The sequence below is a fragment of the Aphidius gifuensis genome, linkage group LG1 (assembly GCF_014905175.1).
Source record: "Aphidius gifuensis isolate YNYX2018 linkage group LG1, ASM1490517v1, whole genome shotgun sequence".
NCBI classification, from domain to species: Eukaryota; Metazoa; Arthropoda; class Insecta; order Hymenoptera; family Braconidae; genus Aphidius; species Aphidius gifuensis.
Window position 1 is genome coordinate 6,136,598 of NC_057788.1, and position 20,737 is coordinate 6,157,334.

The following is a 20,737-nucleotide window of genomic DNA, read 5'->3' on the forward strand; positions in this document are numbered from 1 at the left end:
TAAAATGAATTTTAATTTTTTAATTTTTTTTTTATTCTCTTTTATATGCTTTCAAACAAATCTTATAATTATTTTAAAATTTAAATTCATTTTTATTATTATCATTAGATTAAAGCTATTTAAAATTTATTTTCCATAAGCTAATGGTATTATATATTATTACTATCATCATCAGTCATTGCCGTCAATTATTTATGAATATATTTATTATTTACTAATTTTTGCTATAGATCTATTTTTTTATTTTTTTTTTCCATTTGATTATTAATCATAATGATTATTTAATTATGCCGAGTGTATTGATAAATTATGTATATTTTTTGGATTAATAGTATTGTTTGTTAGGGATCGGATATCGAATTGAGAGCCATTTATAAAATGTCCCATATATTATTTTTGGCCCCGATATATTTCATCGATATTAGGGTCTAGCATGAGCCACTCTTGGTAATCGTGTCTACATGTCAATTTTATTTATTTTATTTATTTTTTTCTTTTATTTACCATTGCTATATTGCTCACTTTCTCATTTTTTTTATTTTTTTTATTTTTACCTATGTATTTCTTTCTCTCTATCAGGTTTGCCTTTCAAATGTAATTTTTTTTTTTTTTTTCATTTTGATATTGCTCCACGACACTCCTCAACACAATCAATCTACTCTTTTATTGATTTTTTTTCTTTCTTATATCCGATAAAAAATATTTGTGTTATTATGTTTTGTATCAAAATTCAAGATAAATAAGAAAAGCACAAAAAAAATAAAAGAAAGTAATTGAAATATTTATTTGCCTATAGTAAAAAATTTAAATTAAAATTGTATATAACATTTTTGACTTGGAGTATTTTTCATTTTTTTTTTTATGATATTTTAATTAATATAAATTGACAGATATTGATTGATAAAAGTATCCTCAAAATGAATTGAAATTTGTTCGATGAAATATTTTAAAAGTGATAATTTATTAATGAAAAAAAAAAATAAAAATTCACAGTGTATATACTCGACGACCATTTGCCTGATTATTATCTCGATAAAGTAAAATAAATAAATAAATAAATGAAACAAAAAAAAAAAATATTAAATAATTGATGAAATTAAATTGCCGGAAATGTAATGATGAGTGACAATAATTGTTTGTGACACTAATGACACTGTTGGCTAATCGAGATGATAAACAGTTAAAAATAATAAATTAAATATGGTTGAAAATTTCATATAATATTGAATAAATATATTGAGTATGTACATTGTACATTGAGTTTAAATTAAACACATTTAAAAAATTTTATTAAATTTACAATATATGAATTTAATATAAAGCTATTATGTATTTAAAATTGTTTCAATATTAAATAAGCTTCTGATGACTGATTAAACAAAGCAATTTGCCACAATAATAATCCTGTTTATATAAAATTGGATATATATATAAAAGCAAATATTGTTTTGACATTATTCATTCATCAGAATCATAAATAAAAATCAATCGAAAAAATTATTTTAAAATATTAAAGGCTCATTGTTTCAGTTCTTAAACAATGCTCAGAAATATTTTCTACTACTAATTTATTCACATAAACAATTGCTATTTAAATAAAATTATTATTTATTTTATAATTTTTAAATTCATTGTGATTAATTGAAATATTCTTTGAATTTTATTTTTTTTTAAATGCGTGTAATTACATCAAGATATATAACAAACATGTGTTCGTGAAAAGTAAAAAAGAAAAAAAAAAGATTAACATTAATTTTTTCAAGTCTCTTCAGTGGTGATTATAGTTAAAAAAAAATTTGAAAGAATAATAATAACTGTGTAGATCCAATTAAGATTTGCCAATAATAGCAATCATAAAAAAAAATATATTTTTATTCATCGTGTTTTAAAAGATATTCATCGAAAATCGTAAATATATCTGAGCACTTGTTTTTACTTTTATTAATATGTACTTATATATGTTTATTTAATTTTTTTTTTTTTTAAAAAGAACTTGAAATGACGTTGCCTTAAAAAAAATATTTACATGTTGTTGCTTGTTTATATATTACATATAGTAAATGATATTTAAAAAGGAAAACCAAATGAAAGGATTTAGAAAGAAAAAAAAAAAAATAACAAGTATTGAACAAATTTCAGCTCAATGGAAATGAAAAAAAAATATTTTTCTTTTTAAATTCAAAAAATGAGGATACTTTTAGCGAAATTTTTTTGGGTCAAGTTGGTGATTAGGGATTGAATTTGCTAGGCAGAGTTACAACAAAAAAAAAATCAGAATAATGCGAAAAATAAAATTAAAGAGACTAAAAAATGAATAAATAAAGAAAATCATAAACCAAAAATTATACGAACGATATTTAGATTACCTATATGATTCATGTGATTGTCTGTAAATAAATTAGTTTTAAATAACAATACATTAATTATTATAATATGCCGTACGTGTTACATTAAATTAACTACATTACTGTGTAATTTCTGAATCATATAAAGAAAAATTTTAAAAACAAACACACGCTACAAAAATTTAAAAAACAATCAAACCAGACAAATTTGAGTCTGGCCGCCTGTGCTAACCGTTAATTAAATTTTTGAAAAATCAGCAAGCTAATTTGACTTTTAAAAAAGAATAATAATAGTAGTTAAAAAAATTATCGTTAATATTATGAAAATTTGTAAATTTGTTTTATCAAAAATTGTTAATTGTTGTTTATTTTAATTTCATCATTAAAAAAAAAAATTGTATTTTGATAATTATTTAGAAAAAAAAAATGAAAAATGTAAGATAATTTGTCGGAAAATTAATGCTCAATTGCTGATAAAAATTATTATGCGATAAATTAAAGAAAATAATATATAATTAAATTTAAAATTCATGACAAAATTGAATGTATTTTAATTTAAAAAAAAAATTGTCAAATTGACTAAAGGATAGCATGGGCTGGCCACACGCTGCTATTAATGTAACACATTAATAACAACATAATAATAAGAATTAATAATTACTAAAAAAGAAATAAAAATTTGAAAGATTAATAAAACATGAATGAAATTTAGACACTGAAATTTCAAGAATGAGCGAAATTAAAATTTAATAAAAACGACACTAGATGAATATTGTCTGTTACTATTGTTAACCAATAATTATTGATGGCTAAAGAACTAAAAGATAAAAAAGATTAAAAAAAAAAAAGGACGGAAAGAAAAGTTTGTTTGTTGGACTGACGCCACTCTAGCGTTGGTCGAATGACACAATTTCATTTAAAAAAAAAAAGATGTAACTCGGACCAATTCTCAATATTATTCATAATTTTTTTTTTTATATAGAAAAAACATTAACGAAAAAAGAAAAAATTAATAAAAAAAATCTTCTCTTTCTCGGGTGGCCTCGCGATTAAATAGATAATTAAATAAATATATTTAAACGCGTGTTTGCCTCCACGAAAACGCAGAAGATGATGAGAATCGTCCCCGTTATTTCTTTGAAGAAAAAAATACCAAAACCATGAGACAAAAAAAAAAAAAGAAAAATTATATATACAGAAAATGAATGAATCTATATAAATATATATATATATGAAAAATTTGTCTAGAATATTGTAGCAGCATTGAATTTTTGTACCAATGTCTATTGTAGGTATTAAAAACACCATGCCTTGAGTTGATTTCGAAAACTAATGAAAAATAAAATTAAAAAAGAATTCGAAAAAAAAAAATATATCTCAAATTGTTTTTGTTTTTATTATTTTTCAAATTCTTTTTTATTTTTAGAAAATAGTCATAATAATAATAATATTAATAATAATACTAATAATGATAATATTAATAATAATAATAAATTGTTTTTATTTGTGCGCTTGATGGAACTTGAAATTTTCTACACAATGAATGATAATTTTTAGAAATTTTTAAAAAAATTAAAATTCATCGTGTGGATTTATCAAGATCGACTGATTTATTATTAATTTTTTATTTTAATTATACGCCCCACAATCCGTCTTAAGTGTCAGGCTCATTGACAAAGTATACTCGGTAATAATTGTCATGAAATAATAATTTTTTTTTTTTTTTTTTGACTAATACGAGAATACGTCGAAAAATATAAATTTAAAAAAAAAATTTTTATTTTATATAATTAGTATATATATGTAAATTATTTATTTGTTAATTTTTATTTTTATTGATTTTATTTAAACAATAGGTTAATAGTTGTTTATTTAAAAAAAAAAAAAAAAAAAAAAAAAGTCGAACATTTAATTGACATTCGATTGACAACCCATCAAACTAATTGAAAAATTCGATTTTTTTTTTAAATATAATTATTTTGTGAATATAAAAAATTGTATATTAATTTAAAAATAATTTCTTTGACGTGTCCTCGTATGCCTACCTATATGAGTATGTGTCGAAAAATTTAAAAGTCAAATAAACCGAATTTTGGCAGATGTATAATAACAAAAAAAAAAAAACAACAACAATAAAGTATTATTATCCAATTGAAGGCTTCGAGGTAATAGACAAGAAATTATAAATCACATCAAAATTTTGAAAAAATTAAATAAAAAATATATTGCGCATCGTCCATTGATAATAAATATTATGTTTACATAAGCGGTGATAAGTCGCGTCCACTGGTTCGAACGCTCGATGAAAATAATCAAAGATATAAAGTAAAAAAAAAAATAAAACACTATGATTATATAGAAAAATTTCTACTAATTTGTCGAGCGGGCGAATGAATGGACATAATTGAAAAATAATAATAGATAAGATTATAAAAAAAAAAATATATAAAATTATTAATAACAAGTTGACCTCGAAGCAGGCCTTGTCTCAAGGATTTATTAAGTTTATTTATAATAAATTAAATCCTCGATATGATGCCTAGACTTCAAAGACAAATTGTACGAATGAAAAAAAACATAAAATTAAAACAACAAAAAATAAATGTTTATGCAAGCTCAATTGAAAAAAAAAAAAAATAGAATGAGTGTGAATAAATAATCATTGCATTTACAATTGAAATTCACTTTGCAAGAATGAAAAAATAAAAAATAAAAAAATTAATAAAAGACCAAAGATGTCTTTGACTTTAAAATGCGGATCATCAAAGTGGAGTTGAATGAGTATCTATTGTCAGTCTCACTTTAGCGCAATGTATATTAAATTGCTAAAAAAAAAAAATTAATTTCAATTTTTTTAAAATAGAAAATTAACGAAAAAAAATCTATAAAAATGAATAAATAAAGTAAACAATCAGGGTGATTCGACTGAGGTAGAACTTTATTCATTGCCATCAATTAAAAAATAAAATTTACACATAAAAAGATCATATTCCTATTGTTTTAAATATATTGTGGCATAATGACATGAAAAAAAAAATAAAAAAAATTAATATTAATGATAATTTAAAAAAAATAAAACCAAAATAAAAAAGTCCCAGTTTTATGTGTGTAAAAACCATGAGGCTTATAATAAACAACATTTGGGAAAAATTAAAAAAAAAAAAATTACGGGATATCAAATAAAAGTAAACTGTTTACAATTGAAAAAAAAAAAAAAAATTATTTACTTTATTTATTTTTATTTTGAATAAAGCAATTTATTATTTACTTCATATACCTTTTTCAATGAAACTTATAGTATTTTATTGGTAAAATCGAAATGACGAAAATGCCCTGAGAAATTTTTATTGATTAATTTAAATTCCAGTGTATTTGTTTTTCTGGTTGCATGACAAATAAACTAGTTACATATTTTAATTGAAGCTTTTTTTTTATATTAAAAAAAATACTGATTGTTAAATATAAAAAAAAAAAGACAAAATAAATTGAATTGATATTTCAAGATGTTTTTAAAAATACATATGATTTTATTCACATTTTTTATTTTGATCACGAGTCTTCATGCATTTCTTAATTGTGTTATTAAAAGTAGCAAGATAACAAGCACCAATAATTCTACAAAATCCCATCAATAAAAATTCCAAAATGACTTGTCCAATTGAACATACTGGTGACATACCAGCACAAAGAAAACCAAGTAAAAATCCTTCCATTCCAACAGTAGAAAAAAATTTTCCAGCCAATGAATCTTCAAGCATTTGATTGGCAACAACATCAGGACTAAATGTACCACAAGAATCACTTATTAATTTTGTTTCAAGTGGTTTTGTTGCTTCTTCAATAGCAAAACCAGGTGTATCAGTATCTGGTGGTAATGCCATAGTTACAAAAATATTATAAGGATTCAATTCCATTTTGAGACTCTCTGCAAGTCCTCGAAGTGCAAATTTAGTACTACTGTAAGCTGATAGACCAAATACTCCAGAAAATGCAGCCATTGAAGATGTTATTATAATTATTCCATCTCTTGAATTTTTCATTCTTGGAACAACAGCTTTAATACACTGATATGTACCCAAAAAATTTAAATTCCACATGAATTTAACATCATCTATTTTTGAATCTTCAATTTTACCACCAATAGCTTTTCCAGCACAATTTACCAACATAAATATTGGTCCTGAATTTTTTTCTAGCTCATTAAATGATTTTTCAATATTTTCAAAGCTACTTGCTACATCAAGAGATAAATATTCTATTTTTTGTTTATCTTTATTTTGACATGAATGTTGAATTTCATTTTTAGCTGTTTCTAATTTTTTTATATCTCTTGCAATGATTGTTACATTTGCTCCATTTTTAGCAGCTAAAATTGCAAATGATTTACCAATTCCACTTGAACCTCCAGTAATCTATAATTATTATAAATAAAAAAATAATTGTATACATTTAAATATTATTTTGACAGATGAATAAAAATATTTACCACAACATGTTGTCCTTGAATATTTTTTAGACGTTTACGCCAAAATAATTGTGACAAAATTAGTCCAACAATTAATAGCACAAAGACAATTAAAAATACACCAAGTAAAACTCCCATTTTTCAAAAATTTCTTTTATCTAATTAATAATGTTTATTTATAAATAAACTTGCCACGACGATATAGACTGTTTGACTTTTTTCTATATGCATCAGCCGGTAGTGAGCGAGGTTATGTTTGACTGTTTGACAACAGTTTATACAACATTAAAATTTATAAATAAAAAAAAATCTGTTACTCAAACTATACTCAAAATATAAATATAAACAAGATTTAATTACTTAAATATTTATTAATGTTTATTCATAATTTTAATTGAAATAAATTTCAAACGAAAATTAATTCAAATACAAATTATTTCTTTTTTTTTTATCTTTGTATTTAATTTATAAATAAATCAAAATGTTTAGGTATAATAAAGTATTATTATGATGAATTTGAAAAAAAAAAAATAATAAAATAAAAAATTATATATCATCAAGTACAAAGATATATATTTTATTCTTTTTTTTTCAAATAAAAAGAAAGTAATGTTAATTATTAAATAATTATTTTTAGCCTCTGCCTCTTCCAGGTTGTGATCCACCTGGTTGATTTCCTTGATTGAGCCAAGGAGCTGAACCAGTACCTCGTCCTCTTTGGCTTTGACCTCTTCCTCGTCCTCTTGCTATAAATAAATAACAACAATTAACAACAAACAAATAACAAAAGAAAAACAATAATAAAATTGAAACAATAAAGATAGAAATTAACCTTGAGCTCGAAGAATTGCTGATTTTCCTCTACCAGCAGTACCAGAACCTTTGCCACCAGGTCTTTTAAACATTGGCGCATTTTTTAACATATCTGGTAATATTAAAAATCTTATTTTTGAACCACGTATATAAACATTTTCCAATTCTGCAACTCTTCCATCTCTGTATGTTACTGTTATATTTTGCATTTGACAATTCATATTGTCTTCAGCTTCAATTAATTTACCACGATATACTTCACCGGTATTAGTTTCACAGGTTATGATATGACCTTCGGCTTCATGTAGTACTTTTATTGGTACACCAATCGACATTGTTATTATTTATTAATATATTATAATATTAATTTAATCAATAATATATTAACAAGTATTGTTAATTTTTTTATTCAACTTTTAATTATTGAAATAAACACACCGGTTTATTATTTGTCTGTCGTAAAAGTACGCCGAAAATTTAAACGTACTGTATACGAAACAATAATAACAATATATAAAAAAAAAAAAGAAAAAATCGGAGTAAATGACAACAAAAAATACAAATGGCGACGAAAGCTTAAGCCAAATTTCCAACATCAAAATGGACAAAAAGAAATTTAATTTATCGAGCTTTTTTTTTTTTAAATCTAAATTAATATAGATTAATTTATCAAATTTTGTTCTTTTTTTTTTATCAAATTATAATTTAAATAATTATTAAAAAATTAAATTTAATACTATCTATAATTTTTTATCTCAATGATAATTTATATTTTAATATTCGCAAATTCAAAATAAAAAAAAAAAAAAACATGAATGAATGGAAGGATATATTTTTAGCAATGTTATTTATGTTTTTTATTTTTCTAAAAGTTGAATGAACATAATGATGATATAAAATACGTAATGTTAAAAGTATCACAAATAATAGAACATAATATGGGTCGACAAATAAAATGCGTCATAAGCCACGCACAAATAATGTGATTTTTTTTATTTAATAAAATAAATATATACTAAAAATCAAGGCCAGTCACGTGGCAGTAGTAACAACTCTTTAAAAAATCGAGTACACCTACATGCCTACATTCTCTACATCTACTCATAAAAGTGTGTTGTACAACAAAAAAAAACGCGTGCGAGGTTGTTAACCTTTTTTTTTTTTATAATTTTATTTTACTCATTTTACTCCGTTTTACTCCGACAACAAAAATAAATGTGCGTAAAGAAAAAAAAAAAAGGAATAAATTAAAAAATAGAGAAAATAAAAAAACCTATGTTTGTGTGTAAATGTTTTTAGGTACACACAAGTTAAAAAACTAATTAACTACAGTGGAAAATCTATCTCGGGAAGATTGGAGTAAAAAATATTCGTCTTTCTCAGTCTCAACTTGGCAAGTTGTGTGTAGGCACACATACTCTCGTCAAACCGGTAACTAAAATTTTTTAATTTTAACCTTTTTTTTTTTTGTCTTTTTTTAATTTTCAATATATTTTTTAATAACTATTATATACATCTATATAAAACAATTTTTTAGAGTAAACAAATCACTCATTGGATACTTGAAAAAATTTTAAAATTATAAAATAAATATGTAAGTTTAATTATAACTATATTTTTTTATATTATTATTAATATTAAAAAAAACATGTGGACTTTTAAGTTGTGTAGTATTTATGGCGTACCGATAGGCGGCTACATGGAATTTACCCTAAAAATTACTATTCATGTGTTTTAACTTTTAAGTGTGTATGTGAGTTTTCTCTCTCATGTTCATTCCATGCCTTGGTCTCTCTTTGCTTTGTATAAAAAAAAAAATAAAAAAAAAAACTATTGTCTGCTTGCATTTGTCCACTCTGAACATACCAAATTACCAACACTTTGAGGTTTTCAATTACCCTCGTCAATTACTTGTGTTACTTGTTTGTTTTTCTCAAAAAATAATTATATATTATATTTATTTATATTTTATGTGTATTAATTTCACTGTGTTGTGAAAAATAAATATATTTTTGTGAAGGTTACATGCCGGTGTGTGTGATTTTGATAAATTTTGAAGGGACGCTTTGATATACTACAATTTACATTGCATTTTTACTCACGGCGTAGTGTTTTTAGTATAGTTTCATTATATTTTTGTTAATTTTTGTTTGATCCATCAGACAAGAAAGAAAAAAAAATATATATTAAATAAAAGCTGAATAAATAGTAAAGGCGTGAGAGAAATATTATAAATTAATTTTTACTTTTTTTTTTTTCTTCTCTGATATTTTTATAATTGTTATTATGAATACGGGTAACATGGGTAAATCATCAAAAGACGCTCAGGGTGATGAAAGAAGTGCACAAATTAAGAGGTTAAAATCAATTAATTCGAATATTAAAAATGTTGAAACAAATGTTAAACAATCTGATGTACCAAGGTTCGTTTAATTTAAAAAATAAGAAATACTCAAAATTTTTAAACTTGATCTTGATTTTTTGTGTAACCCAATAGCTAAAAATAACTATGATTTTTGTTGTTATTATTATTATTGTATTAATTTGGTTTTTATTTTCTTGTTTATTTAGACCAAAAGCAATTGCTGTTCAAAAACAACAACAACAACAACAACAACAGCAAGCAAAACCAAAAGCAGTGGTTTTAACAAAAATTGGTGACGGTGTTAAAGTGAGTAAATTAATTAATTATCCAATTAGCAAATTAGTATTTAAATTGATTTTTAAAGACATATAATTTTATTTGAAAAAAAAAAATTTAATATCTTTAATCTAAATTTAATTTTAATATTTGTTTTAATGAAATAAAAAAAAGCAAGTTTATTATAAATTTCTGTATGATATTTTCAGCTGAGTAAACTAAAAATTCCAACGAAGGTAAAATCAGCAGTTGTAACTGAGCTGCCAACAAATCGTGTCAGCCAAACATCAAATAAAAGTGAAAAAAGAAATTCTTTATTAATTGATAATACAAAAAAACCAACAATGAAAGTACAAACAACTGAGACCACTGATTTAATATGTCAGACTAAAAAAAAAGACATTGGTAAATCAAAAATTAAAAATGATGATAATAATCAAGTATCAATTGAACAAGAAAAAGAAACAAGCCAACAACAACAACAAGAAACAACAAATGGTAAAACCATTGATACAAAACAAGAAGTACAAGTTATAAATGAAGTACAAATAATAAATGAAATACAATTGGAAAAAGAGGAAAAAGAAGAAAAAAAAGATACAACAAATGGTATTTCAGATAATAAAAAAAATAATGGAACAGTGCCAGAAAATGTAGATAAAATAAAAACAGATGAAAAGATAAATACTGAAGAAATAAATAAAAAAAATAATACATCAAAAGATGATGTTAATGATGATGATATAATATCATTAATTGATATACCAGAAGATAATGTTGTTACTGAAACAACAAAATCAGATGAAATTGTTGGATCAACAACATCAGAATCATCACCAAAAAAATCTGATAATAATAATAAAGATCAAAATAATGAAATAATAATACCTGAATCAAAAATAAATCAAGATGAACCAATGACTAATGATGATGATCCATCATTTATATCATATGATTCAGCAATAATGTTAAAAGATGTTAAAATTAAATTAAATGATTGTTTAAAAGATAATAATAAGCTAATGGATTCAGTTGATGAAAATACAAGTATATCTGAATCATTTAAAGATTTATCATTTGGTAGAACATTACGTACAATATCTGGTAGAAGTTCACTTGGTCGTATGAAACATGTTACAATTCGTCAACGTCAAATGACACCAAATGATTCATTATTTGTTAATTGTTCTGGTATGTCAACAAATCAAGATGACCAAATGAGATTTGCATTTGAATATTCTGATTCAATTAAAAGTGGTACACCAATTGATCGTAAACGTAAAATTGATACTGATATTGAACCATCAGCTAAAAAAGTTAAAAAAGATGAAGGTGGTATATTTAATACATCATTGGAATATTTAAAAAAATTAAGAAGGCCATTACAAGTATCAACACCAAATAATCAAGAATATAAATGTAATATTAATGATAAAATGGATATTACTGAAGATGCATCTAAAATTGACATTGATGAAACAGCTGAATCCAAAAGATGGTGTATTCTTATGTAAAAAAATTATTGTAATCTTAATTTTTTTTTCATTGCACGATTTATTATTAATTATATTCATTCAAAAAAAAATTGTTTAAGCAATAATTTAAAGTTCAAGTTAAAAAAAAATAATAATAGAAATACAGGCTTATTTTTTCAATTAAAAAAAAAAAACATGACGATTATGATATAACAATATTTTGTAGAGTTAAGCAAGTAACTCTCTTTCAATTAATTATTCTTAAATATTTTTTGCTTCAATTGTCAAATTAAAATAAACAATACATACATGTTATTATTACTATTGATGATTTTTTTTTTTTTTATAATAATATACATCCGATTATTTTTTTTTTTCTTAGTATTAATTTGTCTAGTTTTATTATTTCAAAAAAAGATAAAAAGTAAATGTAAATATCAAAGTTTTTTAAAAATTTATATGGGTATTAAATAACGCTAAAGATTTTATCAAATTTAAACTTCAATTTTAACATTTGCTAAATCAATTTCATTGGGCAATAGTATATTTTCTATTTTTTATACAATAACAAAAATAATAATAACGTCTTCCAAGATGAAGATTTTGGATAGACTTTTATTTTTGCCATTGATGGTCAATGGTTAAAGAAGGAAAAAAAAAATATTTTTCTTTCTTTTTGATATCAAATCATATATAAAATATAAAAAAAAAAAAAAAAAAAAAAACAATTTAGAAAATAGATTATATATATATATAAATTTTTTATTAGGTAAGAAAAAAATTATAATATTTTTTTTTTTTTTTTCTTGATAAAATAATAAAAGTAGTGATTATATTACAGTAATTTTGTAGTTTTTATTTGTGGTTTTAAGGATAAAATTTATGGTAAATTATTCTATCAGAGATAACTAGATTTTATTATTGTATTTTTAATTTTTATTCATCATTTAACACTTGAGAGGTAAAAAAAAAAATTATTGCTGCATTGAAAATAAACATTAAGCGTAAGTAAAATTTTTAGTTTGTTTTTTTTTTTTTTTCAGAGGCATAGGTATAAAAAAAAAAAAAGAAATTTGATAAACTATTTTCTTAAATTGTATTTAAGGGTAAATAGACGTATGTAAAAGACGAGTTAAAAATAAAGTGACGGATTTTCAGCATGTCTATTTTACTCTTGAACAGAATTTTAAATGTTAAAAGTAAAAAAAAAAAAAAAAAAAAACATTTAAAATAGAAAAAACGAAAGGGGTGTTTGTGAGTAAAGATTTTTAAAATTTCTAAATATAAAAAGACGCATAAGTCAATGAAAATTTATTTTAAAACCACAACAAAATTTATATTCATATTTAATTACAATAAAAAATTGTTTTTTGTCTAAAAATTAATTAACGCATACTTAAAAAGACAGTCAAATATGATGCAGTTGTTTTCATAATCTGAAATTTATTTTTATATAATTTATAAATGGTTTTTTTTTTATTTAGAATATTGTCTCTCACCTTTCCAAAGTTTTCTAGTGATAGTGATATCATTTTACCTTTAAAATAAATTTTTAAAATAATAAATATTGCATCATTAGTATAAAAGTTATTAATATTAAAATTTAACCAGCACTCAGTTGGCATGGAACTTGTGATCGTAAGATCATCAATTTACACATGTTTTGTATTTTTAATGATTTTGTATACCACATTGCTTCATATCTGTAATGAACCAAATAATTTAAAATATTCAAAATTAAAAATCCATCAGCTAATTCAAGTATATATTTTTAATTTTTATAAAAATTAAATTTTAATTATATCCTTACATGGATTCACTCAGTTGTAAACTATGATTAATAAGTTGCTGAGACATTGTACACAAAAAACCCATATGTATAACTTGTATTGCCATGTAAATTGAAAATTTAAAAACAGTCTGAATCATTTTTGGTGATATAAGTAACTGCATTTAAATAAATATTATTTTTAAAAATGTTTTTTTGCTTTTAAAAAATTAAATACCTGAACAACTGTGAGATTTAACAAAAGTACATTTATTCCAATGAGAAATAAAAAACACCAGCTGTAGATAGATTCAATTTTTTCAGATTGTCTGTAATTATAAAAAAAAAAAAAAATGAAAAAAATTATTATCTTGATAGTAAATTTAAAAATTACCTTATCAGTTCATTATGAGCAATAATACTCTTGTTAATAATTTCATATCGTTCATCTGAATTCAATACTGACGACATAGTTTTTTTAATTCTGTATCTATTAGTAAAAAAATATATATTTTAATTAAATTATTTAAAAAAAAAAAACAATACAATTTACTTTACCCTAAGACTTTGAATTGACCGCATATATGTTGAACAAAAATAACAAATAATATATCATTGGATGTTATCAATGTTGTAAGTGCCATCGTATCAAAATAATTTATACATAATGCTAAAAAATAATATATTCCAACGTCATATCCATTAAAGTACATTGGTAATGTATATAATCTTGTTTCAGGCATTGAATGATTTGAATCTAATAATTTTTCATAGCAATAAGTTAACGAAGGATCAACAATATAAAAACCAGCAGCTATATATGAAAGGCCTTAATAATTTTGCATGATAATTTTTCATTAATTTATATAATTAATTATTATTATTAATTAATATTTTTCTTACTTGTATATCCAATTGATATTATTTTTCCTATGTAAGCATATTCATCAAGAATTTTTTTTTCTTCATTATCATTAACTGTTAACCAATCTTTTTTAATACAATCTAAAATTTCTTTCATCTATAAACATATATTGTTATTTAATTAAAAAAAAAAAAAAAACACACAAATTAAGCGACATACCTCAGATGTATGATATATGTTATTCAATAATTTTAATACACTTGCAAAGTCAAAAAAAATTGGTGAAATAGCTGCAATTACTAAGTCACTTTTATTGCTCCAATGAATCGCTGCTAGAATCTTTGAATAGAAAAATAAAAATAAATTAAATTCTATTCATATAAAATTATTTATTTATATGAAAATATTATTTTTATTTAAATTGGGCATAGATTACCTGAGAAATTATTTGAAATGATATTAGCGTTCCATTTATAATAAGAGGAATAGTTTTTTTTTTTTTACTCTGATAAGGCCATTGGCCAGTTATTTCATTTAAAAATTTAGCCACACGGTAATAAGGATTATTAAAAAAAATTGATGCAGCTTGATATTCATCCATCATGAAGCACTCGAATTTCGTAAAGTATCTTTGTGAAATTGTAAATGATACTACAAACAACTTCCACGTTTAAAATTTGATTTTACCGCAATTACGTCAATCGAATAATATAAAATTCAATTGCTAATGTATATCGATTAAAATTGATTTTATTATACTGCCACAATTTTCTCAATGTATAATTAAAAATATTTTTTTTTACCTTAATTATGTCAATCAAATTTTACCTTAACAATTTTTTTTAGAGATGCACACGAGACGAGACCAGTCTCGGCACTTTCTCGTCTCGTCTCGCGAACTCGAGACGAGACCGAGACGAGACTGAAAATTTTTCAGGCGAGACGAGACCGAGACGATACTAGCATTACTCGAGACTTCTCGCGAGACTCTCGCGAGAGTCTCGCCGTGTCGTCAATAATATCAAATTTGGTTTTCTTAATTTTTTTTTTTTTTTTTGTGGTGCCTTTTTTGGTATTAAGTTCTTATATACACATTGCATCTATATAATAACTATAAACGAACGAAAAAATATATAAAATGAATAAAAATTGAATTGAAATCCAGCTCAACTTAAAAAAATAATGGTAAATTATATTTTAATTTAAACGTATGAAATAAATAAAGAACATCTTAATTATATATGTTAAATCAAAGTATAACTAAGCATTTTTTTTTTAATTTAAACTTAATTTATTTATTTAATTTATATTCATTTTATATATTTTCTTGTTTGTGGTTCAGTACAATTGATACGTACTTTTTGAGTTAGAATAAATGCAATATTTATTGTTAATTAATAATTGAAAAAAAACTAATAAAGTACTCTTACGTTATAAAAAAATATAAAAGAAAAAAAAATATTTTATATGCATACATATATTACAAGAATGTATATATTTAAAAATGTTGTATTGATAATAAAAAAAAAAATTTACTTTTGTTCACTTTTTATTTATACAGCCGAGACTAGACGAGACTCTGATTTTTTTTACGCGAGACGAGACCGAGACGAGACTCTGATTTTTTCAGCCGAGACGAGACCGAGACGAGACTGTTGTTTTCGTCATTTTTCGAGACCGAGACGAGACTCGATCGAATCTCGTCTCGTCTCGTCTCGTGTGCATCTCTAATTTTTTTATATACAAATTGTAGACAATGTATTTCCAAGAAGATTTTATAATTCAATAGTATATACCATACATAACATATTTCGTGGTATAACCACATGCTGCTATTCTCATGAATTTAATTGTGAATTTTTAAATTTATAATTACTATATGTAGATATATCTAACATATGGGTGTACGTAAATTATCTTTGTACAAAGCTAAAATCAATATATTAAATTTAACAAAGCTTTGTTCACTTTTTAATGTCAATCAAACAAACATGCAATACAATTGGTATATTAAAGTATCTGTAATATTTTTTAAATTTCATTATTTTTTATAGCCTGTATATAATTAAAAAAAACATACACCATGTACCTGCAATATAATTAAAAGCATTTGATTCAAGGGTCGTTCAACGTTTTTCAAGCCATATTTTCAGTATAATTTTTTTACTTTAAACTACTTTACTAAATAAATATAAAAAAGTACTTTGGAAAATAAATTTTTCTGTTTATTTTCAATGTGATATCTCAAGAATTTTTATTTTAAAAAATATTTAAACAAAGTAACGAATAAAGTAATGATTTTTCAGTATAAACAAATTCCTAGCTGCCAAATTTTTGACGTGAACTTAGTTAAAATGTCGGATTTGTCTATTTCTAACAATTTCTAAAATACAATTGTACAATTAACTACAATTTAAGACACACCGACACGCCGGTCTCCATATCTTCAAGCTGCTTCAACTCTTCAAGTCTTGTCGTTGCTTGTCGTTATAAACGTTACAAAAAATATAAACATTAACATAAATATAAACAGTTAAAAAAAAACTTCAACAAAAATGCCGCTCGACGTCAAAGATGTACTGACAATGGAACGTGTTAATGATGATTGTCTAGCTGAAATATTCATGTATCTTCCAGCATGTGAAAGACCAAAAATTGCATTGGGTATGATAATAATAATTAATATATAGGATAAATTTTTTAATAATGATAATTAATTTTTTTTTTTAGTATGCAAACAATGGAAAAGAGCCCTTGATTATTATTCTTGGTTTAATGTCAAAAAAATTGAACTAACTTATTGGAGATATGATGAGTATCCTAATTTATTAACGAAAAATTATCCAACAACCGATGGACAATTTAGTTTTTTAAAATCGCTTCTTAATAAATGTGGTCCTTATTTAACAGAATTAGACTTGACAGCATATAACCACTTTAACATAGTACCAGTTGTCAATGAATCATGTCCAAATCTGGTAAAACTTCGAATAAGAATTGAATATACTGACGATACAATATTAGATAATTCATTTACACGTCTTTTTAAACTAAAAGTATTGAAAATTATATTTCAATGTTTTAAAATGCTCGATACAGTTATACCTGTTCCTTTGATTGAGTCTTTGTTAAATGTTGCTGATACATTGACTGAACTAAATTTGTCGAATTGGTCTGAAAGCCCTAAGGACAATACTAATTTTCCAAAGGAAATCACTAGTGTAAGTTAATCTCTATATCTATTACAAAAAAAAAAAAAAAATACTCCTTTTTATTCTTTACATATAAGTACTTATGAATTATTTGTTTTGCAGGTGGTTTCTCAACTGAAGGCCTTGAAAACGTTTCAATTTGGTGGTATAAATTATCCCAAAAGTTTAATCGATTATGTAAATGTACCAAATCTTGAAATAATAGTCACTGCTGACGAGTGTAAATATCATGAAAATAAATTCGATAGCGAAGAATTATATGAGTGGGTCATAGAATTAGATATTAGAAATTCTCGAGTTACTGATGATTTTTTATATAATGTTGCTAATGTCATGAGGGAATTACGACTACTGCAAATATATAGTACTTGGATAACCGATGCTAGTATAGTAGCAATTTCAAAGATGAATCATTTAATACAATTTGATTGTTCCGGGTTTAATAACGTCACTGACTCTTCAATTAAATTGCTCAAAAATTTGGTATTGTTAGCCTTACCATTCAGCAATAAAATCACAGATAAATCAGCCATGAAAGTTCTTGAAAATTCACCAAAATTGAAATATATGACCATTGAAAACACAGGTGTAACTCCTGAATTTATCAAAAAAGCACAAGAAATATCAAGAAAGCGTAAAAAAAAATTGAAAGTGTTCATGTCTTGTGAAGATGGTGAGCCTAACACACAAACTAAATATGAATATTTAACAGTCTATTATGTTCAAAAAAAGAAACAACAAAACAAAAATGAGATAACTCGTGAGCTATATATATGATGATAACTGACCAATAATCTTCTATTTAATACTAGATTCATCAAACATTTTAACAATATAACAATAATTATAAAAATATCAACATATATATATGTTAACATATTTCATCAACCGTGACCCAATTATTTTAAATTAATTTCTAACAAAGCTAGAAATTATATCGAATTAGTATTCTATCTAATACTATAGATTGATTAAACTTTTTAACGATATAACAATAATTATAAAAAAAAAAAACATATTGACTTGTTAACAACATATTTCATGTACTTTTTTTACTAGAAATTATATCGAATTCAATATAATATTAATTCAACCAAAAAATATAAATTTCATTTCCATTAAAAAAAAAAATAAATATAAATTTGACTTATTTACAAGATTAATTACAGGTGTTAAATTTTTCTCCTGCAATAGCTTTTCCCTCGTATTTCAATTTATTTGAATAACATTTTAACAATACTATAATACTGCTACACAAATAACACTGAAAAAGACAAAAACTGACTTTATTTTTTTTATTTTTTTTTATTCAACACGTAGCTGTATGTATTTATGACATTAGTCATAATATTTTTTTCATTCTTTATTCCTTAATAACGTAAATTCATTAATTTCTTTGAAATGTCCTACTTTAAAGACTAAATATAATATTAATGATAATATGTAATAAATAAAAGAAAACCAAGTAAATAAATTAATCAAAAGTTTTATTTAAAAATATAAGTGACCTATTATATATACCTATACTTTATTTATAACAATAATTATATTGTTAATCCATATATGTGTTGATGATCGTATTGATACTGATAGCAAAACAATTCGAGCATTTAAATAGTTATGTACATGTGGTCCAATACGAGCGATGACATACATTGTAGTATATTATTTACCAACTATATTTTTTAAAAAACCCAATGAAGGTTATGGTCATGTTGTGACTGGTGACAGTGACATTCAAAACAAATAAACAATAATAAAAAATGTCATGATAACAACAAGTGTATAAATGTATTGTTAAATTATTAACAATTAACTTTTGTTATTTAAAAATTTATAGAATGTCAAATTCAACTTGTTTACCTCAAAATAATTGACATAATTTCGTAGCTCAAAAATAGACAAATCAAAAATACATAAATAAATAAATCAACATGGAAATTAGATGGAAAAAATTACAATTAAATGGACTTTTAATTTGTATTTTTATAACTTTTATATTTACTTTTTTGATGGGTAGTATATTAATTAATTCAGGTAAGAAAATAATTTTAATTTTATAAATAAATTTTCTTATTTTTTAAATATCATGTGTATAATTTATTTATTTTATCAGATAGCTGTAAATGTCCAGTAACAACAAATCAATCAAAAAAAGAAGATAAATTAATGACAAAAATAGGAAGAAGAAATGATAATACTAAAAAACTTGCAATTCTTGTGCCATTTAGAGATAGATTTGAAGAATTATTATCATTTGTACCACATATGAAAGAATTTTTGGATAAACAAAATATTGATTACCACATATTTGTTCTAAATCAGGTACAAGAATTTAATATAAATTATTTATATCTTAAATAATCTAATTACAAATTTTTCAATAATTTATTTAGATTGATAGATATCGTTTTAACAGAGCTTCATTAATAAACGTTGGTTTTATTTATACAAAAAAAAATTTTGATTATATTGCTATGCATGATGTGGATTTATTGCCAATAAATGACAATTTGTCATACAAATATCCACTAGATGGTCCATTTCATGTATCTGCTCCAGAACTTCATCCACGTTATCATTACAAAACATTTATTGGTGGTATATTATTGATAAATAAACAACACTATAGTCAAGTTAATGGAATGTCTAATAAATATTGGGGCTGGGGTTTAGAGGATGATGAATTTTATGTAAGATTAAAAGAAAAAAATATAATTGTTTATAGACCACAAAATATTACAACAGGAACACAAAATACATTTAGGTAATATCATTAAATTATTGAATATATTATATAAGGAAACAAATACTAATTTTGTATTTGTTTTTACAGACATATTCATGAAAAAAATCATAGAAAAAGAGACATGGTCAAATGTTTTAATCAAAAAGAAGCTACAAGAAAAAGAGATCATCAAACTGGTCTTGATAATATTTCTTATAAAATAACAAAAATTGTAAATATTACAATTGTAGATATACCATTGACAATATTAAATATTGCATTGACATGTGATAAATCATTTACACCATGGTGTGAGTGCAATAAACCCGCAGAAATTACAAAAAAAAATTTAGACTCAAATTTATAGTAAATAAATAATTAAATTAATTAATCTCATTGTTTTTATTTATTAAACAAGTCCCATT

General features: G+C 23.2%; 4 protein-coding genes across 4 annotated transcripts; 2 read left to right on the top strand and 2 right to left on the bottom strand.

The window, feature by feature from the left end:
- Window positions 1–580: 580 nt before the first annotated feature.
- LOC122847342 (3-ketodihydrosphingosine reductase) lies at window positions 581–7,074 on the bottom strand. The gene is made up of 2 exons (XM_044144914.1): window positions 6,832–7,074; window positions 581–6,757 (listed from the first exon to the last, which is right to left on the bottom strand). The coding sequence occupies exons 1-2, from the start codon at window positions 6,946–6,948 to the stop codon at window positions 5,873–5,875; spliced, it is 1,002 nt and encodes a 333-aa protein (XP_044000849.1). The 5' UTR covers window positions 6,949–7,074; the 3' UTR covers window positions 581–5,872.
- A 93-nt stretch (window positions 7,075–7,167) lies between these two features.
- LOC122847344 (small nuclear ribonucleoprotein Sm D3) lies at window positions 7,168–8,132 on the bottom strand. The gene is made up of 2 exons (XM_044144917.1): window positions 7,643–8,132; window positions 7,168–7,556 (listed from the first exon to the last, which is right to left on the bottom strand). Exons 1-2 carry the CDS (start codon window positions 7,956–7,958, stop codon window positions 7,444–7,446), a joined length of 429 nt encoding a protein of 142 aa, XP_044000852.1. The 5' UTR covers window positions 7,959–8,132; the 3' UTR covers window positions 7,168–7,443.
- Window positions 8,133–9,308: 1,176 nt separating this feature from the next.
- Window positions 9,309–12,972, top strand: LOC122847345 (reticulocyte binding protein 2 homolog b-like). Its single transcript, XM_044144918.1, has 3 exons — window positions 9,309–10,046; window positions 10,195–10,294; window positions 10,474–12,972. Exons 1-3 carry the CDS (start codon window positions 9,910–9,912, stop codon window positions 11,776–11,778), a joined length of 1,542 nt encoding a protein of 513 aa, XP_044000853.1. The 5' UTR covers window positions 9,309–9,909; the 3' UTR covers window positions 11,779–12,972.
- Window positions 12,973–19,280: 6,308 nt separating this feature from the next.
- On the top strand, window positions 19,281–20,655 carry LOC122847346 (beta-1,4-galactosyltransferase 7; the record flags this gene model as incomplete). Its single annotated transcript, XM_044144919.1, has 4 exons — window positions 19,281–19,621; window positions 19,701–19,909; window positions 19,981–20,351; window positions 20,421–20,655. Coding segments are annotated over exons 1-4 (918 nt in total), but the record flags the coding sequence as incomplete, so codon positions are not given.
- Window positions 20,656–20,737: the final 82 nt, after the last annotated feature.